Source organism: Falco naumanni, chromosome 4 (assembly GCF_017639655.2).
Source record: "Falco naumanni isolate bFalNau1 chromosome 4, bFalNau1.pat, whole genome shotgun sequence".
Lineage (NCBI taxonomy): Eukaryota > Metazoa > Chordata > Aves > Falconiformes > Falconidae > Falco > Falco naumanni.
Genome location: NC_054057.1, coordinates 93418545 through 93440099, shown reverse-complemented (window position 1 = coordinate 93440099; position 21555 = coordinate 93418545). Strand labels below are relative to the sequence as shown.

The 21555-nt window shown below is 39.0% G+C and overlaps 1 protein-coding gene across 3 annotated transcripts in view; it reads right to left on the bottom strand.

Moving 5' to 3' along the window:
• The window catches only part of SHQ1 (SHQ1, H/ACA ribonucleoprotein assembly factor), a 51303-nt gene extending 35815 nt beyond the window's left edge, over positions 1-15488 (bottom strand). For 2 of the 3 annotated variants that reach the window (XM_040591930.1, XM_040591932.1), the window contains exons 1-7: positions 15421-15488; positions 12835-13018; positions 11798-11862; positions 10820-10942; positions 9867-10024; positions 8174-8286; positions 6094-6221 (exon numbers count right to left, since the gene is read on the bottom strand). In XM_040591930.1, coding sequence (XP_040447864.1) covers positions 6094-6221; positions 8174-8286; positions 9867-10024; positions 10820-10942; positions 11798-11862; positions 12835-12977 — 730 coding nt within the window. In that variant the 5' untranslated portion in view covers positions 12978-13018; positions 15421-15488. Of the gene's footprint in view, positions 1-6093; positions 6222-8173; positions 8287-9866; positions 10025-10819; positions 10943-11797; positions 11863-12834; positions 13019-15307; positions 15372-15420 lie in introns of those variants that run through there. The other variant, XM_040591931.1, reaches the window with a different exon arrangement.
• Between the last annotated feature and the right edge of the window lie 6067 nt (positions 15489-21555).

Sequence of the window (21555 nt, the reverse complement as noted above, 5' to 3'; positions counted from 1 at the left end):
CAAGCAAGTCTCCCTTTATTTACAAGCTCTCACAAGAAGAAACTCCTGCTTTTATAACCTCTGGAGAAAGCAAATGTCTTCCACTTGCTATGATCTCATAACAAAGTGACAATTTAGCCAGACCAAGGCAGTTTAACTCTGGTTTTCTGTTAATACAATGCAGTTTAGCATCACCCCTTAAATCACAAATACAGATGATCTATCTACAGTATACAGCAAATTTCTTTACGAAGCCCTTAAATTGCATTGATTCTTCAGCAAGTCACCTCTATCATTCATATTAAAATTAACCAGAAACCCATACGTGCAACCTTGTAGCACATTTGAAAGAAACAGCTTCTGAAAAACATAAAACCACTTTGTAAGTTGCTACAGTAGGGTGGGTTTAATGAGGTATCACAACAGGGTGTTTACAGTTAGATGGTCCAACTGGAAATAAAAAAGGCATTTCCAATTTCAGCTAGCTTCCACTAGAAAACCCTCTCCTGGAGTACAATACAATTTATTATAAAGTAATACACAAATAGCAGCTTCACTCTGAAGAGAAGCACAAAAGAGGAGAGCTGAAACTAAAGCTAAAGATAGAAAAGCAATTCTGAACAGCAAACAGCCAAAAGTTTGTTAGCGAAGACCACTACAGCAGATCACATCTATAAATGTTAAGATCACTTCTGATGATTACAGTAATAAAGATTTATTAAAAAAAGAGGCTAAATAGTCTCATGTGCTTTGAAGGAATTATCACAGACAGAATACCTGTTAAATAGTTATGCCAGCACTCTTGTATTTCTAAGCCTACCTCAATGTGCTTGCTACAGTTCGCAGTCAAGATGCACATGCATCAAGAATACAACTGCCCTCCTTCAGAAACTCAGTATATTCAGCACTGGGCCCACCTCTGAGAATGCACTCTTCTTAATCAGCAACCACAACCTGAAGTTTGCTTCTGCCTCATAGCTGATCAAAATTAAATGACTTTCTTCAGAGAGAAGATGCAGTCCAACACAACAAAAAAATTCACTTTATCGTTTTAATAACAAATATTTGTTAGATTCTCTGAAATCCACATTCCAGAGGAATATGTAAGTGTGAGCCATACTTCTAAGCAGCAAGCAAAGAAACGCTTGATGAAGTTCATGAAATATAAGAGATAGTTTTCTTCTGCTAAAATTCAAACTTTCTGAAGCATCATAACACATACAACTGGACCATAAACACAGAAACTGCAACTCTACTAGACAACAGCAAACAAGACAGACCAGATAGTTCGCAAAGGTAAGTGTTACAAGATGTTCATTAACTCACTGCAAAGTGCCAGGTGTTCTAAATAAAATTTCTCCCTCTGGAGAGAATACTTCAATTTTACAAACAAATATCTACACATTCCTTAAAGTTCTTGATTAATAAATTATCCAGGCCTGAAACTCATTATTAACATGTCAAAACAACCACCTACTTTGTTTTCCCAATTCAAAAGTACATAGTATAAGATTAACAGAACAAGTGAAATTCTAATTACATTTTCTGTTATATTGCCAGTACACTTTTGCACCATTGCGTTACCAGTGTTCTATCTAAAAATCTGTACAACAATTAATCTAATGCAATGCAGTATCTGCTACTTATCAATATTAACTTCGCAATTTTTCCTGAAGTTTGATTTTAAAGTGTTTTCTATATTTGTTAGTGCCAAAATCATGTTTCTTCTAGCCACAGTATAACTGTGTATTAACATATGTCTAAAGGATCCAGAGAAACTAACCACATACAAAATTACTGATAGATGAGACTACAAAGACTACCCTTACTTGTTAATCACTTTAAAATGCTTATTTCAAATTGCCTTCAGTCAATAAAGTACAGCTTAACCTCTAAAGGGGAGGGTGAGGTCTGACAGCTAGAGATTGTTTTGTTATGGTCTTACCAATATTTTATGCTGCTGACCGTATCACTTAAATCAAGCCAGTGTAAGATCTCTATCTCAAGACTACTATGACACTTACAATTCCACATGTTTTAGAACTTAGATAAAACATGCTATCTAGATAGATCCCTGACTCAGTGGTCAGACTCAGAAAATTACAGAAAGCATAGGTCAGGAAGGGCCTCCGATAATCAGATAGTCTGGCCTTCCAGTGAAAGCAGAGCCTTGGCTTATGGTCCATCAAGCCAAGTCTTTCCTTCGAGATGGCTGTGGAATTAAAGTAACTGAGCAGAACTGATCCCCCTGCCTGTCCGCCCCCCACCACCCCACCCCCCTTTTAAAATGTTAACTAAAATATTCTGCTACAATACTAAGTTTTAAAATGTGTCATTCTATCCCTGTAAATTAAGGTATTGGCAACACCAGATAAAGGAGGACATCAGCCAGCAGAGAGCAATTTGAAGTAGAATAAAAATGAATTTTTTAACCGAGTTGAATGTGATTGTTACAAAATACAAAACCTTTTGTCTGGAATCTGCAGAAGCAAGACTCTAATGTAAACTTCAGCAGCAGCAACCGAGCTTTCCAAAAGCTTTATTCCCTCATGGGAAAGTCTGTGTAATTAGTTAGGCTTCATGGAGTATTACTTGACTTCTATTAGATATTTTAAGTGTGAACAAAAACTGGGCCTTTCAGCTTTAGAAAATGACCACTCCAAAAATGGTATTTTGATACAAACATGACAGTGAAACCTGCTCTCTAGTATTTCTTCTGTTCCTCAGCCATACTGCAAAAGCAATCATCTTAGCTGCCTGGTGATTGACCAGCCTACAAAGAAAATAAACAAAAAACCCACAAAGGGCAAGAAGAGACAATACACAGTGAAATACTCTCCTTCCCACATGGTAACTTGAGGAGTCAGTTCCCAGTGACATTCCTGATTCCACAGACACCATGTAGGTGGGAACTTCCCTAACAAGAGCAGTAACAGAGCACAAAATACAGGGACTCTAATACAGGTACCAGGTGTCAAATTCTAGCGCTGACACTCCAATACTGTGGTAGCCTGTACTGTAATGTACCATCAGCTTTAACATTACCATTCCTACCTTCTTGTCTTACCAGTCATCTACCTTCCATAAACAACCCTCTAAAAGGACACAACATGTCATGTTTGAGGATAGCAGACTTCTGCAGTACAAGCTGCTGCACATTGGGCATCTTGCAACTTCCATTCTGTCTCTCTGTTTCTATGTTCTTGTGTAACAGCTTTGAACAGCACAGGTTTGATCAAGAATATCACTTTTCTTCAAACAGAACAGAACAGAAAAGTGTTTCTGCAAACTGGTCATGGCAGTCCACCTACCACTAGTTGTCCACATTTTAGACACCCCAATATTTGAAGTCTCTTTACAAGATGTATACTTGGAAGTCCTCATCATGGAAGATTATGGAAATGACCTTATTTCTGATGCTTTCCTTAGCACAGGACATGCATTTGGAACTCGGGAAGAGTACAAAATCTGGGTACTGGTTTTTTTATGCCTTTTTTCCATAAGCAATGAAAAGAAACTGCATGAAGGTTTCAACCCCTCCTCCTTTATGCCCTTAAACAGGTTCAAAAGTGCACAGGGGAAATTTTTGATTTTTATAATGAAATGGTTTGACTTTACACCTACCTGCAGCAGGATACATGCACATACAGGCTCAAAGAATCACTGCACATCATAAAACACCCTGAAACATACTGCAACACATGTAACTTCTGTGCCCCTAAAGCTTCTGTGCTCAAGTACACTTCGGCTTTCTATAGCTAAACACTAATGTTCAAAGGCTTTTTACTACAAGCACACTCTAGTACCAACAACAGCCTACTTATCCTTCTAGCTGTATAGCACATCTTGGCTTAATGCAGTCAGAATTCTACCCAGTTCTAGTGAAAATAACATAAAAATTCTCAAGTAGTAAAGAAGGTCCTTCACCTAGCACAGTCCATCTTTCTTTTATGTGCCTTTTCTATGTCACTTCGATTTACTAAGCGTGCATACTGGAATATATATTAATGCAGATAATGCAGTCAAATTTCATTCAGCTTGTAAAAATTCCTCGATCTGTAACTGAGATTAGCTGCACCATCCCCTTTGATTGGATAAAGTACAAAAGCAATGGAAAACCACAGGGAACTCATCCTACTGATGATCAGATTCCAAGTGCAACAGCCTGGACCCATCTCCTGCCCTTTTGCACTTCCATTCATAAAAGATCTTCAAGTAGAACCTGTACTCCCTCTCATGGTGGTTTCTTTCACCACAACTCACACAGGTTAAAGAACCTCCAATGGTTTCAGATCTTCAGCCACTTGCCATCCCTAGTCCCTGTTGCCAGTCAAACAGCACTAACAATGCTACCAGAACAATGGCCTTTCTAGGGGAAAGGGGGGAGGCGTTGTCATTAACTTCACCCAAACACCATTTGCCCTCTTACATTACTTACATTTCCTCAAGATCGAGAGAACTACATGAGCCTCCTCACTCAGCCATATGAAGGTCAGGCTGAATTTTTTGCTCATTCTTATTAAATATATGTTTTATAACAAATGGTTTGGAAAAAAATCATTTACATAGCCCCACTTTCTGTATAACTTGGTTTGCAGCAGGCCTGCCAGGCTTTCAAGGAGTTTGTCTGTTGTTGTTGCCGCTAAAACCCAGCAACATATATTTGTGTTTTCTTCAGAATTTCCATTTGGAGTACAAACATTCTTTATCAAATGAAATCATCCAGCAGCTATTCATTTTCATTATATTCCTTAACACAGGCAAACATTAGCTTGTTTCATTTACTAAGGAGTGAATGGATAAAACCAAACAAAGGAACCCCTCATTATTCTATTTTCAAGCCTCTTGCACCTTTGTCCAATGCTTTTTAAATCAAATGTTTATGATAGATGTAATTAACAATTTCTGACTTCAGAGGCTGAAAAGAGACCAATAATGAAGATCAGATTATATTCACAGTAAAATATGCAACATTTACCCTAATTCCATTGTTCTCCTGTAGGAGATGTGAAAGTGCAGGTATTATGAGTGCACTAACATTTGTTAAGAACCTCTGGTGAAGGGATTATCATTATCTGTTTTAGTAATATTGGATTTTCATACTATGTAGGAAATGAACAAAGAACAATAAAAGTATATACATAATAGTAACTTGTAATGCTCTCTGCAACCACTGCATACAGATGTGTACAGCAAGTTCTCTCTTACCAATACAATCACAAAGTCATCTACTCAACCTAAACCCATCCCTTTTAGTTTCTAAAAGGACACAAAGATTTTCCTTTGAAAGAAGTCCAAGACCCATAAGAGTAACAGTAGAGTAATAAATACTATGAAATTCTGTGGTACTGTGTAAATGAAATAAAACATCCTGCAGAAGACATGCTCATCAGAAATAGCACAATCTTCCACAGCTGATCCTTGGAAAAGGTGCTATGAATTGTCAGCACCATATTTGGAAGTGGGCACAAAAACAGCTGTAACTATTTTTTCCATTGAAAGTACAATTAGGAAAGGGAGAACAGTTACTCAAAAAATCTGGAGGGGAGAAAAAAAAAGACAAAAAGAGATGCACCAAAGGACCCCTTTTCTAGCTACTACAACCAATGCACAAAGATAAGTTTGATTTGATTTCAGATGCCATGACTTACTGACACTACCAGCTCCTTTGAAATCCTAAGGATTACAACATGTCCTTGAAAGTAAACTTTTTCTTCATTGATACCTGAAATTCTAGAATGGCCTTAATGACCAGTTAACTCCAAAATTTGTTATGCAGACGAAGTATTAAGAAATCACACACTACACTACATAATTAACAGAAATGCTTAAGATTAAATGACCACTTTACAATATACTGTCAACTGCTCCAGACAACTGCCTCAAAGATTTCAGTATATAACCGTCCCCAGAAAAAAAATAACTTCTTTGCAGACAGGAGATGTAACAGAATATTCCTCTATTAAAAATGGTTAAGACTGCAGATTGTAGGATAAAACCATCCTTGTTTCTGTAAGAACAGGCACCTAGAACATAACAGTCATCACAACAAGTACCATTCAAGCAACAAGTGGTTTTGTGTGTGTATATATATAAATATATATATGTTCTCACCAAATTTATGTGTGTTATGCTCCTGATGACTTTCTCCCTGCAAGGCTGTCATTTTTTTATGAGCATCAACCCACCATGGTTTGTACTTTAAAACATGCTGAATGGCTTCATCTTCAAACAAATCAGCTCTGAAAAAAAATGAAAAAAAAGTCACATGCTATTTATTTCAGTTTATAGTGTATGTGGGTATATTTTAAGCCATACATTTAGTATACACGACCTAGCTCCAGGACATTTTCCATACATTAGAAATAAGTTCTTTGACTTAAAACCAGAAACTAATAAAAGCATAAACAGTATTCTCTTTCTTACAGTACCCCTTCCTTTATTTTTCCAGCTTTCCTGAGCCACATAAGCAGCCTAGGAAATCATTGACCTTGCAGCATGACATGAAGGTGAAGAAACCCGAATTGTTCTGGATATATCTGAAAGAAACCATTCCAAAGAGAATACTTCTCACACAATATCAGTAGCAGCAAACTTGATTTTACTGTGAACTTCTCCCACTTTAAGTCTGTATACTTTGGGAAGGAAGGGAATGTAGCTAAAGGACAACAATAAAAGTCAATCCCCATGCCTATTTTAGGTAAACAAGGGCATGCTGTAGCAAGGTGGAAAAATGAAGAGTTGTACATAAATTCTGGAAGAGAAATTACCTCCATCTCAGCCGCTGTGGTAAAAATCTCAATATAGTAATTCTGGGAGGATTTATACTAAAGGATTCGATTTCTAAGCCTCCTCTTACCATTTCAGCTTTTTCTTCACACCGAACAATAGTATAAATAGTGAGATTTGAAAAAAAACCACAGATATGTAATACATTCTTAATCACAATAAAAACTGCCAAATCTACTGAACACAGAATGTAATTAGCTTTACTCTCACACTGACAGATTTTTTGTTGCCTTCCTTCAGTGTCTTTATCAAGTAACTTAGATATCAGCCAGCATACATTTCTCTCAAAAGCAACAGAACACTCGTTTGCCACCATTTCCCCCAGAGATGTCCTTACCAGGGTACACAGGAAAACAATTTTTCTGGAAGAAAGGTTGGTATCATCTGTTCTGAAGCAACTAAAACACACCCATTAAACTAAACTGTTTGTAGCTCACCTACCAGGCCAGAATACAGGGTCTAAGATGGAAATTTACAATTACCATAATTTGCATCACATTATAGGTTAGGAACTACCTCAATTCTAGTGAAATGTGCTTCCAACTGAAGTTTCAAGAAAGTGTTTCTAATTTTTACGTGCTACAGAAAGACATACAGCTGCCTCTGAAACACCTGCCTGGGGAAAAAGGCCAAGTTTGCAAAGATATCTTCTGAAACAACTTGAAATGGATCAAGCCTACCTCTCCCTGAACAAAACATACCACAAATACTAATTGTCCCTACTGGGGACTAGACTCTTGTCCCACCAAATCAATCTTGCAGCAATCACCATATAATTAACAGATCTCATGCCTTCAATTTACTTTATTGAAGTTTCTGAACCTAACTAGACCTGAAATACTCCAACTTGAAAGGTACAAAGAATCATTTACACCTTCATTACATAGAATGTAGAAGGCACAAAAACACTAAGTCTTGGTTTGAATCTTTTCCTTGTTCTGCTGTCAAACAGGTTTCATGTGATGGGAGGCAAAAACCATGGTGGCCTAGACAAAGTCTTCATAACTTCAAAACAAGTTTTTCTTCCTCAGACCAAGCCAGTTCAGTAATCCTTGTTTCACAGAGAAAAAAAAAAAAAAAGAAAAAAAAAAAGTCCTGACATCTATCTACAAGCCACTATGCTGGCAGAGACTCGCTACTCAGCTGCTGAACAGATGAACTACAAAACAACGTTCAACAGTTCATAGCAGCCCCTGCTTGAACACAGCCTTAAGCAGTAATTAAGCAGTCGAGTTACCCCCAAACAGATGAGCAGTATCTTGTGTCAGTGTCATACTTAAGAATACCCTTTTATGGCCTGCTGTGATGAGACAAAGAAACAGGCAAATAAAAACTCAAGTTGTTACTTCTGAAAGTGATCTTCAAACCAATCTTTTATGAAAAAGTGAATGTCTTCAATACTCACAAGTAATGATCAGAGTCAAACTTGGCAGCCTCAGCTGCCAGGCGTTTCTTCCTGCGTTCATCTACAGGAGTCTGGTCTGGATGCTTAATGTCAACAACATCACTGAATTCATCCTGTAAATGCAATGGAAAGTATAGGACCCAGCCACAGGTATAACAAGCAACATTTATTTAGTAAGAGTTTAGGAAGAATGCTCATCAGCATTACACTGAAATCCCTAGATGCTCTTCAGTCTCCCTTTTAAATCTTCCAAATTCAGGCTCCATTGTACAAATAAAGCATAAGAATTCCAAGGAAATTCAATTATTTGAAGGTCCTTAGAATTCCATGATATTATGAAGTCTACTCAGATTGTTTTATCATAAGACAGGCCCATTATTTTGCATTATGATAAAATTTGCAGTCTTTAACAAAAGCAAACAACCACAACAAGGTAAAAATCATAGCTATGGTTCTTGTGACTTGAGATTCTTGCACTCTGAAGTGGCCATACATTCATTAATGGGCAACTGCATTGTCGTTTTATGCATCATTAAGCAGCAGTACATTAATGCTGATGGGAAACTTCATTAATTTCACAGTAATAAAACAGTGTATATACCCTAACAGAATGTAAATACTTTCTCCTGAATAGCAACCCTTCCGCTCCAAACTCCAAAAACACAATTCATGCAATTATGAGTTAAAAGCAATTATGTAACTGTGTAACAGCTACAACTTCAATTGCTCTAAGTAAGAACACCACAAAAAATTAAGTTACCATCTGCAATTAGAACTTGTGTATACTGTATTACTGTACTACCTAGCATGCTGCAGCTTGCAGATTAGCTTCAATCTATTTGTGAATTAAAGAAGCTGCTGAATGCACAAAAACAAAGTAACTTCATTTTAAAGCTCCTATCCTATCAAGTAATCCACAAAAGCAATTTCAGCACATCAGCATAACCCTAGTAAATCTCACAGGTAACAGGTGGGCAGACATCTTGAAAAGTACACACTTCAAAAGTTATTGCCTTGCGAGAAAAATCAAGTCTAAATTAAAAAGTACATGATATAATTACCATGAATTTCACAGTGAAAAAATGTAGTGCCACAACAATAACAGGACCTATAGATTAGCCAGCTTTATGTGTTTTTTTTCATTGTGTAATTTCTTTGTAATTCAAAAGTATATTGAAATATACTCTACACCAATGTTAAGTATATTTGAAGTCTGAATAGAAGACAATAACAAATATAAAGCAGAAGTGTTAACAGCACACTGTTAACAGCCTGTAGACTGTTTGCAGCTTGCCAGAACTATTCACCTGGCACATGGCCTACTTCATACAGGCCTTTTTCTCTGTGTCTTCACAGGCTAGCTGAACCATGTTGGTGACAGCAGCCCACTTCCTGAGGCCATTTGTACTAAGGACCCCACTCAACCCTTTCCTCCAACACTGCAATCGCTGTAGAAACAGATCAGCCTGTTGACTCTGCTACAAGATTAACTCTGTCTCAACCACCTGCTACCTTTGCAAGAACAAGGATTTGTCTTTACTACCACAGGCAAAAGCAGAATATTCTCAGTCACAGAACACGCTAATGGAAAACAGTCACCTAATGATCCTCTCTCAACTATGAAGTGAGCCAGGAAGCCCACCTAATGAGAAAGTTACCCAGAACTTTTATGATAGGACAAATATGCATCTACCTGCAGACGCTGGAACACCCCTGACCGCATATTCCCGAATCCGTAACAGTACTGTACTAGTAGAGTGTTTTCTGTGCTTGCTTTGTAAGGGGTCTGCTCCATTTCCCAGTCAAATTCTTCTTCTTCCTCCTCCTCCTCAGACAACTCGGCAGAGGCACCTTAATAAAATCACACGGTCAGAGAAAGATAATTATTACATAGAAAATATATATGATCTAATAGAAAGGAAAACACTGATAAGACAATAAGCCTTTCTCTTTTTAGTGTATCTTTTAAGAAGTCTTAGACAACACTGGGTCATACAGGCAAATGCTTCCATCAGTAATTCATCAGTCCTGCTCCCAGTTCTCCTGCTTTCAAAAATGAAGACCAGGAACACCAAATTTTTTAAGCATACTCCCTCAAAGACTGAAATAATTGTTCCACTGATTTCAACAAGATCACAATTTCTACTAAGGGAACCCTGACAGGAGTAAAGTGACATTATCAATTATTTAAGACAGATATTAAAAAATTTAACACAGGCAGTCAAACATTTTTGTCTGTTAAATACTGATGTTAAGTAAGTCATCCACTAGAACCTGCGGTTTTAATTAGCTTCTACCATTCGAGCTGAAAGTCCAGTTGTACTAGCTTGTAGAAAGCACAAAAGTCAAATGTGTGTGCGTTACGCAGCCGCTAGAGGGGCACAGAGATCTACAGAGGATTAGCATCTTGGGCACATTTCTGAAAAATGTAAACATAACTATGCCTAGAAAGATGATGCGTATATAACATACAACACATTAGTTCTATGCTCATCCATACTTTCAGATTCATTCACACCATTCCTGTACCTTGGACTAGACAATAACTGAAGTAATGTATTTTTTCACATATCTCACTATGAAGATCTATAATTATTTCACTATGTACATGTACCACTAGGATAGACAAGATTTTTTTTGTCATACCTATCTCCTCCACTAAATGTTTTGCTGTTCTTAATTTCTTTGGTGCTAAAAGAGATGTCAGCATGTCCAGTCCCTTGAAATATTGACCAGGAATCTCCTTAGGTAACTGAAGTGTAAAAGTTCCTTAAAGGAAAATCAAAATACAATTATTACATTAAAATATCCTGGAAAAAAAGTGCATTTTCCCTCTGATGAAAAGCTCACAGAAACTGGGTCACATGCAGGTAGCATGTTGTTAAGCATCAATCTCTGTGCATGTTTTTAACCTTACTTCACAAACTTCTCAGAAATAAAAGATTCTGATAATAAAGCATTAAATACTTAACTAGTTGTAGCCTCTTGACTCACATTGCATAAACACAAACCAACAAAATACAAGCTATTTCATTTCTAATCCTTCCACCAATCAAGCAATCAGCAGAAGTTCATAGGAACCTAACTACATTCAACAATCTGATTGTCTTAAGTCAAGCACATAATAAACCCTATAATTGGTATTTGCAAAGCCTTTATCATCGTGTTATTTTATAAATAATGAATACATTAATTCCAGAAATATCTTCCACTAAGGTGTTGAGAAACGCTAATGTCTTCTCTCCTAAGAGGTAGCCAAGAGACTGCCTTAGAATTCTCTGATTTCTACTCAGCACTACCTGACTTCTTTATAGATTTACTAGACTAACAATCTTGGTACAGTAACATATCTAGCCCCCACAGGGCTCGAAGAGGACTTGTACTTTTTGTTTTCATTATTAGGACAGCTCTGAACACATCCTTGGTGCTTAAGGATGGCCTAAGTACATACAATAAATCCTGCGCAAGATTTTTTTTTATACTACATGACATAGGAGAAACTTGACATTTATGGTATCATACACTTCACTGAAGTTCTATGCAATTCTAGTGCAGCAAAGAAAAACGCTACTAACTTTCTAGTAATTTATAAATTATACACATACTAATAACATTAACTAATACCTTTGTCTGTATTGTAAGATGCTTTTTCTCTGCCATCTTCTACAACTCTTCCAGGAAGTGTCAATCTGTGGGTAAAAAATGATGCACCTCATTGAATGTCTGACTAATTCCATAACTTTACATCTCAGCCTATAAAAATGTATGGCACATTCCAAGAGCAGCACAAAGGACTTAACCACATGACTCCTTCCAATAGTAATGGGAGACACGCAGCTGAATTCCCATGTACTTCAAAATCTTTTTCCCCTAACTTGGCAGAAGAGATCAGCACCCAAAGTAAGATAGAAGTTGTGACTCCTGGTTTCCCAGGTTGGATGAGGTCACAGCCACCACAGACATGACACTCTCGACACTACATGCAACACTTTGAAAATACTGCAATTTAAGAACTGTAAGCTAACCCACAGTGACAGAATATGAGAAGTCATCCAAAGTTCTTGTATTTCTTATTCAGAACACCTGAGTCACTGCATTCTATCAGTCCACTAAAACCCCTTGCGGCTGGTCTACTAATGCATATTATGGAAGCATGTGCAAGAATACAGGACAAAGTTAATAGCTCATCAGCTCTTGCACACCTTAGGTTCCCTTAACACTTTTAACACTGAGATTAGCAAGTTTCCTACTACTCTGTAGAAAAGGAAGAGACAGCACAGAACCTCACTTCCTACTGCCTCCACCCACATGACTTTGCTCCCTTTATATTATTACAAGTGTATCAAAATCCATTCTTTACCAAATATACTGTATCTGGCTCTCAACAGGGAAGAGGCACACATATATCCAGAGAATTGTCTTGCCATTTTACAATTAACAATCTATTGTAGATTTATAAAATTCTTTCTTTAAACTCCCTTAAATGTTATTTAATGACTAGAAACAAAGAGGCCAGATCCATAAAAACAACTCTTTGCATGAAACAGGCTGTCTGCAGACCACAGTGTAAAAGCTGCAGATGAGGAGCATTCTGAAGAGACCAAAATGAAGTTCATTCTCTGACTTACTTTATTTTTTTTTTTAACTCTTCCACTACTTACCTGAGAAAGTATGGCTTAACATAAAATTTAAAGTCTTCCCCTTCAACATACACATCAAACTCTGAAGGTCTGGCATAAGGTACTTTGATTATTATTGTAAGAAAATCCGGATCCTGGGTAAGTTCAAAAGCTGGAGTTATCATTATGAGTCCAGCCAGGAGAAGCAACCACTGGCTGTGTGGCCCTATCAAAACAGGAAAACAAGAGAAGATTATTGTAGTCTCCAATGTATGACAGCAAATAGAGGCTCTTCAAAATCCTTTAAGAACAATGTATCAGATTCTCACAGAATTATCTTCCACATGCTCAAGAAGAAAACACTCATGACAACAGCAATTAAACAAACAAAAAAGTGTTACCAATAATTTGAAGGTACCACCTCTCTGCACCTTAATGAAACAGTTGAACACGCATGAAGGCAAAACGTCTGGAGCACAGGAAAGTGCCTATTAAATTCAATACAAACAACACACTAAATTCAGTCCTAGAATGTGGCACCTTTTTGCAACTGCTGTTTACAGTTTCATACATAGTGGATGTTAGATCTTTACAGTTCATTACTGACCTGATCACAAACCACTACTAGAAGTTACTGACAAACAGTAATATTTCAAAAAAATTAAGAGCTGTATTTTATAATTCATACACATATTAGTCAGAATACAAGCAACAGATTCAGTATACCCTAGATTATCTGAACATACGGCTCTTCACTTCAAATTTAATACACAAGCCACTGGAATAGTACAATCACAGTAAGAGAAAGATGCTCCTTTGTGGTGGGCTTGTGACACAAGAGCTGTCTGAACCGTTTAAACATGAGCAGCTGACACATTCAGGATGTCCAATGCAAGCATGCTTACTGTTTTGATCAGTTTGCAGGCTTTTCACAAATCTTGAAGTATCCTAAGAACCTCACATTCCTTCTGAAGATTCAGTCAGAGAAAACATAACTAATACAGTAGTTGTAACTGAATTAAATTACCTAGAGGATTAGAGGATATCTGGCATCTCCTTCACCAGGTGTTTTTAAGGGCAATTTAGATAAACATCCATCAGAACCATACGTACATGGGCATGTGTATATATTTAGCATCAAAGAAGGAATTTATACAGTACCATTCACCTTATATATAACTTGTCTGCCTCTTCAATAGCTTCTAAATGCAAGATAATTTCTCAAGTTTAACTTAGAATACAGCTGGGGGGGGGGGGGGGGCAAGTCAAAAATATTTTTACCAAAACCTGCAAAACAGAACTATTATCTGGAAAAGAGCTACTTTTGACTTCCACAGTTATCTTTATTAAACATATACCTATTCTGACAATTTCATGAACATACACAGGAAATCAAATAGAGGTGACTTGGCAGTCCTGAGTTAACAGTTGCCCTTTATCTCTTCATCTTGAAAGTCTTTTCCAACCTAAATATTTCTGCGACAAACCGATTACCCTTTTTTTAAAATACAGATGATCTACCTCATTCAACAGGTATGAAAAAAAAAATTGAAACTCCCCATTTCACCGCATCACTTGATTCCAGGGCAACATTCCCATCCATTCCAAGCTGAGAACCTGCCACGTGTTTATTGAGTTCAAACTAGACAGGAAATACCTGGCTTAAAGAACACCTGCACAGTGATTTACATTGCTGAGGGCTTTCTCCACTTAAGCACCACACGCTGTGCAACAGAGGATAGAAGGTAACAAAAACCCACTAGCTCATTTAGACCCTTCAAAACAATATGCCAACCTGTATCATTTTTATCCTCTCAAATCAGAGGTCTGTTTTTGTTTTGGGGTTGGTTTTTTTTTTTTAATTTTAACAGTAGCCCCAAAGCCAGGCCCAGCTGTTCCTGCTCTGAGCTTCTCAGCGCTGCTGCACTTGTGGCAGCCCTAACACAAATAACCCCAAAACAACCTGGAAGCTCGCACACAAATCCCTGGTATTTCCCAGACCACAATCTCAGAACCACCGAGTTTCCAGTCCCCAGCAGCGCTGGCCACAAGCTAAAGTCAGGTACTCCAAAATAATTAACCTTCCCTGCCTTTTCTGTAAAAGAGACAGCTATGCACCACAGAGAACAAAACATCAAAATTAAAGAAAAAAACACACACACAAAAACTAAACAGCAAGTAGAACTGAACCCTTTCCCTTGCAGCAGGAGCTGGCGGGAAAAGGGACGAACGCCTTGCCCTGCTTTCCCTCAGAGTCGTTACAGTAGGGCACAATTCCCCCCCGCTGCCCGTTAAACCGGCTCAAACCGGACTCTCAAGCCGCGCCGCGGGGCACACAAGAGGGAAGCCCCTCGGCCGTACTCCCGTCGACCCCGGGACAGGCGGAGAAGCCGCTAAGACAGCGGGGACGCGACGAAGGAAGGAAGGCAGGCAGGCAGGCAGGCACGCGCGGACTCCCTGCAGCAGACCCGCACCCTGGCTGAGGGCCGCGAACCGCTGCCGCCCGCCCCAAGACCTGCTGAGGTGACGGAGCCCTCCGAAGTTGCGGCTGCCGGCGGGGACAGGACAGCGCCGCGCCGCTGCCCTCAGGCCAGGCCCACCCGCCGCCGCTCCGCCGCCGCCACTCACCGCGCCCGCGCAGCTCCCGCCGCTGCCCGCCCTCACCGCGCGCGCGTGGCTTTGAGACAGGGGACGCGCATGCGTCAGGCGGCTCCGGAGCGCGGGAAACGGCGCCGCCCCGCCGGGCTGCCCCGCCCCGGTCCTCCCGCCTCCCTGAGGGGCCGCCCTTCTCGCCGCTCCCCGCCTTTGGAAGAAAACAAAAATGGAAGGGACGGGGTAGAGTGGCGGCGATAAGTGAGCGATGTAAGGCCTGGGAAGGGTCCCTTACCACCCACCAGGCCTGGCCTTCCCTTACGCTCCCTCACGGGCGTCACGGGCGCCAGCGAGCACAGCCCTTCCTGGCAGGCTTTACGTTAAAGCAAAAGTGATGATTTGGTGGGCCTGATGTCCTGGTTTGAGGGAGGTCTAAGGGTCTCCAGAGAGAAAAGCAGTATTTGAGCAGATCCTAACCCTCAAATTACTGTCATTCTGATACATCTATGGAATGCTAGTCAGAGAACGGGGTGCTGCAGTGTGAGGATTGCCTGCCTAACCTCAGCTTTTCTCCCCTTCATGATAGCTGCAGCCATACCTAAAACTGGTTTCTAACGTGGTCAGATACTGCTGAAAGTAAGTTGTCTCACAACTCAGTATATAAGAAATACCTGTATGTGTGTAAGTAAAGCATGCAGTGAGAACAAATACCTCTGGAGAGGACAGAATGAAGTTAAGAACTGAGTAAATAGGAATAGAAGGTTTGGACCTAATGTAAGGTGAGGTGGTAAGGATAAAATGATTTCAAGAACCAAAATGCATCAAAGTGGAGGACTGCAGAAATAAATGGAAGAGTGACCTCGCCAGCACATCAGAATAGGAATTCCCAGTTACATAAGTCTCTTCTAAGACAGCGGATAAATGCAAACAAGACAGACAATGTAAATAAAAGTCAATCCTGATGAATCAAAAGAAATACAGCAGCATTAAGGAGAAAATACAACAGGCAGCTCAAAAAATTGCTAAAAGCAGAAAAATTGGTTGAAAAGCCATAATTTACTTATCTTTAAATATAGCACCTAATGTAGGATTAATCTGATTTTTCTGTCATTAGACCATGAAAGGTATTCTGGTTCCAGATAATCTTCTACATTTTTAAATTCTTCTGACTCTTCCTCTCCCGGCCTCCTCTGAAATGCATTCAAACGTTTTTCCTGACGGGAAAAAAACAATTATGTAACCTCTGCTAATGAAGTTTTTTTATTAAAAAAAAAAGACAAACAATCTTTCAAGCTAATAAAGATTGATTCTTCTTGGGGGAAATCCACTGAATATACCATCTTTTCATGAGAAAACATCTTCACTCTTGTAAAGAACTGAACCAGCAGTTTAAATACTGCACAAAAATTAAATAGTTGCTTCCAAATAGATCATTCTCCCCATTGATCTAAAACTGATGGATGTTTTTAATATTCAGCCTAAATTTTCTTATGTCCCAGTTTTTTACATGCAGAAATTGAAGATGTATGGCATATAAAATGCATTTTTTTATATTAAGAAGTTAATGAAATCTAATTTCAGATGCTGGTTTGACTTGGACCAAGGCCTTGATCAAGTCCTCAGAAACTTTTGACGCATTTCCAGAGAACAGCGCTATTTAACCTCTGGACCTTGCCAATGCAATCTATAGTAAGAATATTGGACAGGAAGCTGAGTTATGAACCAGTAGGCGCCATCTTCTCTGGGTATATTTAAATTTGCATGACAAGTCTATGAAAGATAAAGATGATGTTTCATCAGAGAGTTTATTCTTGCCTAACTGACACTTTCCAAGACTGCCTCAGAATTATATTTTTAGAGTCTAAGAACTCCCAGCCTTTTTTGTCTGGTAATACTTTCCTTGTAAGAGGAATATTTATATGCTGATTTCAGCGACAAAGCTGGTGCATCAGCCACCCGGCTTTTCCATCCCAAATTAAGTATGAAGAAGCATCTCTAAGAAATTTGCATTGCTTTCTTCCATAGAAAGCATACTGAGTTTTTTAGAACTATAATGAAAAAGTCTTATCTAGAAATGTAAAAAGACTACCTCTTCTGGCGCATCTTTCTAATGAAGAAGTGAATTTGGCTGCTATATGTTTAATGGAACACTGAAGAATGAAAATGCAAGTATCTACAATTACTTACAATGTTTTGGGCAAGTAGTTAGCAAGACTTGCTATCCCTTTGAAAAAAAGAAACATGAAGCTTTGCAATTTACAAGGGCGATTGACTCTACATGGCTAATAATAACAAGTAAATCTCGCATAATCCCACAGACACAATACATGCTATATTCTAGATATATAATTGGCATGTACATAAAAATGGTAATCAGATACAAAATGTGCATTTAGTTTAACAAGTAAAAAGAGGAATAAAAGTGTTTCTCTACCCAGGAAACAAATGGAAATGCAGTAGGTGTATGTTTCAATCAGAAATATATTCCTCCATGAAATATATTATAAAATACAATATAATACATAACTATTTCCATTGTCTGAATTGCCAGTGCCATAATTGTTATAAACAACTAGAAGTAGTTCTTTAATTGTCAGACTTACACTTGGAAAAAAATCAGTGTAGATGAACAATGTAAATTATAATTGAGGGCCTTTCCCGAGATGGAAATAGAAAATATCATTGTACGCTTGAGTAAAATGCATATTATTCTTCCCTTTAAATTTGAAAAGAAGTGAAAAACAAGTATTTTGGCTTCTTTTGTCTAAGTGGACTGAAGCATTCCTCCAAATCTAATGCATTTTAATCTGAGTTTTCTTTCCCCATAGATTTGATTTTCCAGGAGTTTATAATCCTTAGCAATTTCACTTACAGAAGTACTGTGTTCATAATACAATGTTATCTTCATAGTTTTATTGTCCCTCTTTCCTCTTGCAGTTTCCATTCTACAAAGATAATGAAGCTTCTCATTTTATTTCTCCAGAGGAGGTAAGGATCCTAGATCATGAAGACCTTCTGTCCTTTTTCAGATGAGGATAACAGCATGGGTCTCTAGAGGCAGGATGGTGGTCCTTATAAATTCAGGATCAAACTTGCAATAGTCTTTACAAGAATAAGATTGTAGCAGGCAGGGATGTAAATATGTAATGTGTTTCTTGGTGTTACCTTTTGTGGTGTTACCTGCTTGGCAGATGTCCAACTTGCTTTGCAGGAGGTATATGTAAAACTTGCATGGGAGAGATCAATTCACAGTTTAGCTTCTTAGTGACTGAAGGACATTGAGTGTAATATCAGTACCTAAGAGCCTGACCTGCCACTGCTAAGCAGGAGAGTTCTTAGATCAGTGGCCCATGGAGTAGTCCAGAGGCAGGCACATTGCATATGGCTATATGTGTGGCAAACGTGGGTTTTTTTTGTGCTGAAGCTGCTTTCAGGTTTTTGAACAGCTTCCTAGGGATCTGCTGGGGTTAAGAGCCCTTGGAGTTGTTCAATTTACACTCCAGAAGTAGCATACAAAAACCTTCATCTGGGTTTTTAGATCAGCTGTAGGACAGTGAATTTTTAAAATTTATTACTCACTAGATAGCATGAGTATAATTTTCTTACTGTGTCTAATCTGTAGAGAGTGTACTTCCATTACAGCCCTGTTCCCAGGAACCTGGCTCTTCTAATGCTTGAATCTTTGGCTGCTGCAGAAAATAGCACCTCTGACACAACCTTAGAAATTGTCATTAAAAAAATCACTAAGAAAGCTTCATTTTTAAGATTTTCTCAAAATACAACTATACTTTAAATTAGTTCCTTACAGAGTTACATTATAGTACAGGCCTCTGAATGATTTGCCTTTTGATACAAACAACAATGCCACATTACTGTGTTTGCAATACAAAATATGCCAAACACGCTTGATATTGATAAATTTGTTTAAGTCTAAAATATGTGAAGTTTTACTTAAGCTGGTTGTCACTATTGTTTTAGATCTAAGCCATGAGTTTAACTGAATATCTCCTTAGCCACTATCACATATAGACACTGACATCGCGGCCAGTCCACTGCTTTGCTGCCAAAGTTGAACAGTGTATTCAGCAATGCTGATCTGAAGCTGTGCAATGGAATTCTGTTTCAGTCCAGCAGTGGAACTGATTCTGGGTGAGTGTGCATGCTGGTGGCATGGAAGAGTGGATATTTGCACAACTCAGTTTGAAAGAAAATGGTGCAAGGAGGCAGGTAAGCAGTATACTACAGCATGTCACAGAAACAAGGGGAAAAGTCTCTAAAAATATCTTAGAATGTTTTTCAGATTTCATAATGTTTACCTTAGTATTTTTATGCAGACACTGCTGACACATCTCCTGCATATGAAATAGGTTTTATTGACAGTATAAAATCACACATTTGTACAGGTTGAGGATTTTAGGGGGTTGCTACTGGTACTCTTTTTTTTAAATGTTTGGTAGGGTTTTATTGTAGTATGTATATTCTCAGAAAAGAGCATATGTTCATGCATTGTGGTTTTTCTGTAGTCTCTCATTTGGTATTGCTATTTTCTCATACCATGAAGTAATTTATATTTTTGCATCTGCTCAGAATCTGAGTTGGATGAAATCCTGAAACAGTAATCATTCATTGCATTTTCACTGATACTAAGGCAAAGGACTTTTTGGGACACCACTAGTGAAGGCATGTGGTGACAGCAGCATAAAAGGGCCAGGCTGCATAGTTTCACTGCCAAGTGAATGCCATTTAAGTAGCAAAGGACCAGCTCGAGGAAGATTTATCCTAAAAGTAAACCTGCCCTTACAGAGTAAGCTGTGCAGCTGGAGGTTCACCCCTTTTGCAGGACATCCATCATTTACAGTACTGATATAGTGAAAAACCTAGAACTCTGTTGCAGACTGAAGCTACATAGATAACAGAAACATTAACACCCGAGAAAGAGCGAAGCTTAGCACTTCGCATTTCGAGAAGGGACAATTAGTACCGATGTAGATGAGCTCAACAAGAATGTCAATAAGGAGCCTTCTGACGAGGACGTGCTAACTGCTAAAAGAAAATAAAACAAGGTAAAATAATGGAGGTAGTAGGAGATCAGCAACTTCCTACTCAAAAGGCCCCCACCCCAATGAAGATGGATCCCCCCGCCTGGGGATCATGCTGATACAGATAAAAACCAGCCCAGTGGGCATGTATTAGCTTGATTGTTTAGAGTGGACAATAAGGAAGGACTAATCGTTAGTTAGCAGATGTTTTAAGATAACAGAAACTAAATAACAAAGACTGCTAATGTGTACGAAGATAAAAACGTCAGGTAACTGACCAAGGAGATGAAAAGTACATCTTGTAGAGGCGTCAGACGGAGGAGATGTTGACTGTTCGAAAACCCTATGTATATGCATAAGTTTGTGTAATAAATATCGGACTGCTTGTTGAAGCGGTGTGCAAGTTAGGAGGAGCGATCCCTCTTGCACGCGGCACCGTAATAAACAAACATACCCGCATTATAACTCTCCTCGAGTTGTGGAGTTCGATTCCACACGTCAGTATGTCAATCTCTTGTTCAGGAGACTTTGTCCTTGCAGCCTGTGTAGTTACTTGTCTGAAATGTAACACTTTCTCTCAGCACTGTGACTTCAGCCTTCACAGGACAGTTGTAGAACCGAGCATTTATTTGTTTAAAACAGATGAAATAGCCCTGCGGTGAGCACAGTTCCACAGAGGTGAGGGACATGCTGAGAGCTACGCTGGGCATCAGCTCCATGGCGTTTCTCCAGTGTGGGCCAGCGGTGTGAGGTCACCGCGCTGCAGGGCAGTCCTTGGGGCTGAGACCGCCACGCAGTCTAGCTCGCTTCCAGTACTGACACCATGAGGGACGTGGGGGGCTCTGATTTCCCCATTCCCAGGTTGGTGTCTCCATTCTTCTCACCGTTTCTGCTCCAGCTCCATGGAGCAGCAATATAGCTTGTATTTCTGTCACGCTGTACGTTTAAAGGTCATAAATCAGGTTATGGATCTAAGCAGGACTTATTTCTGTGAAATTCACAGCGTTGCAATCTCTGTTGATGCGGCACAGAAGACGGGCTAAGGCCAGACATTTGAGGACAAGTTCAAAGTCCCCCAAGCTAAGTGAGCGGCTCTGTTCCCTCACTGCTCTTACAAGTAATGCTGTTTACC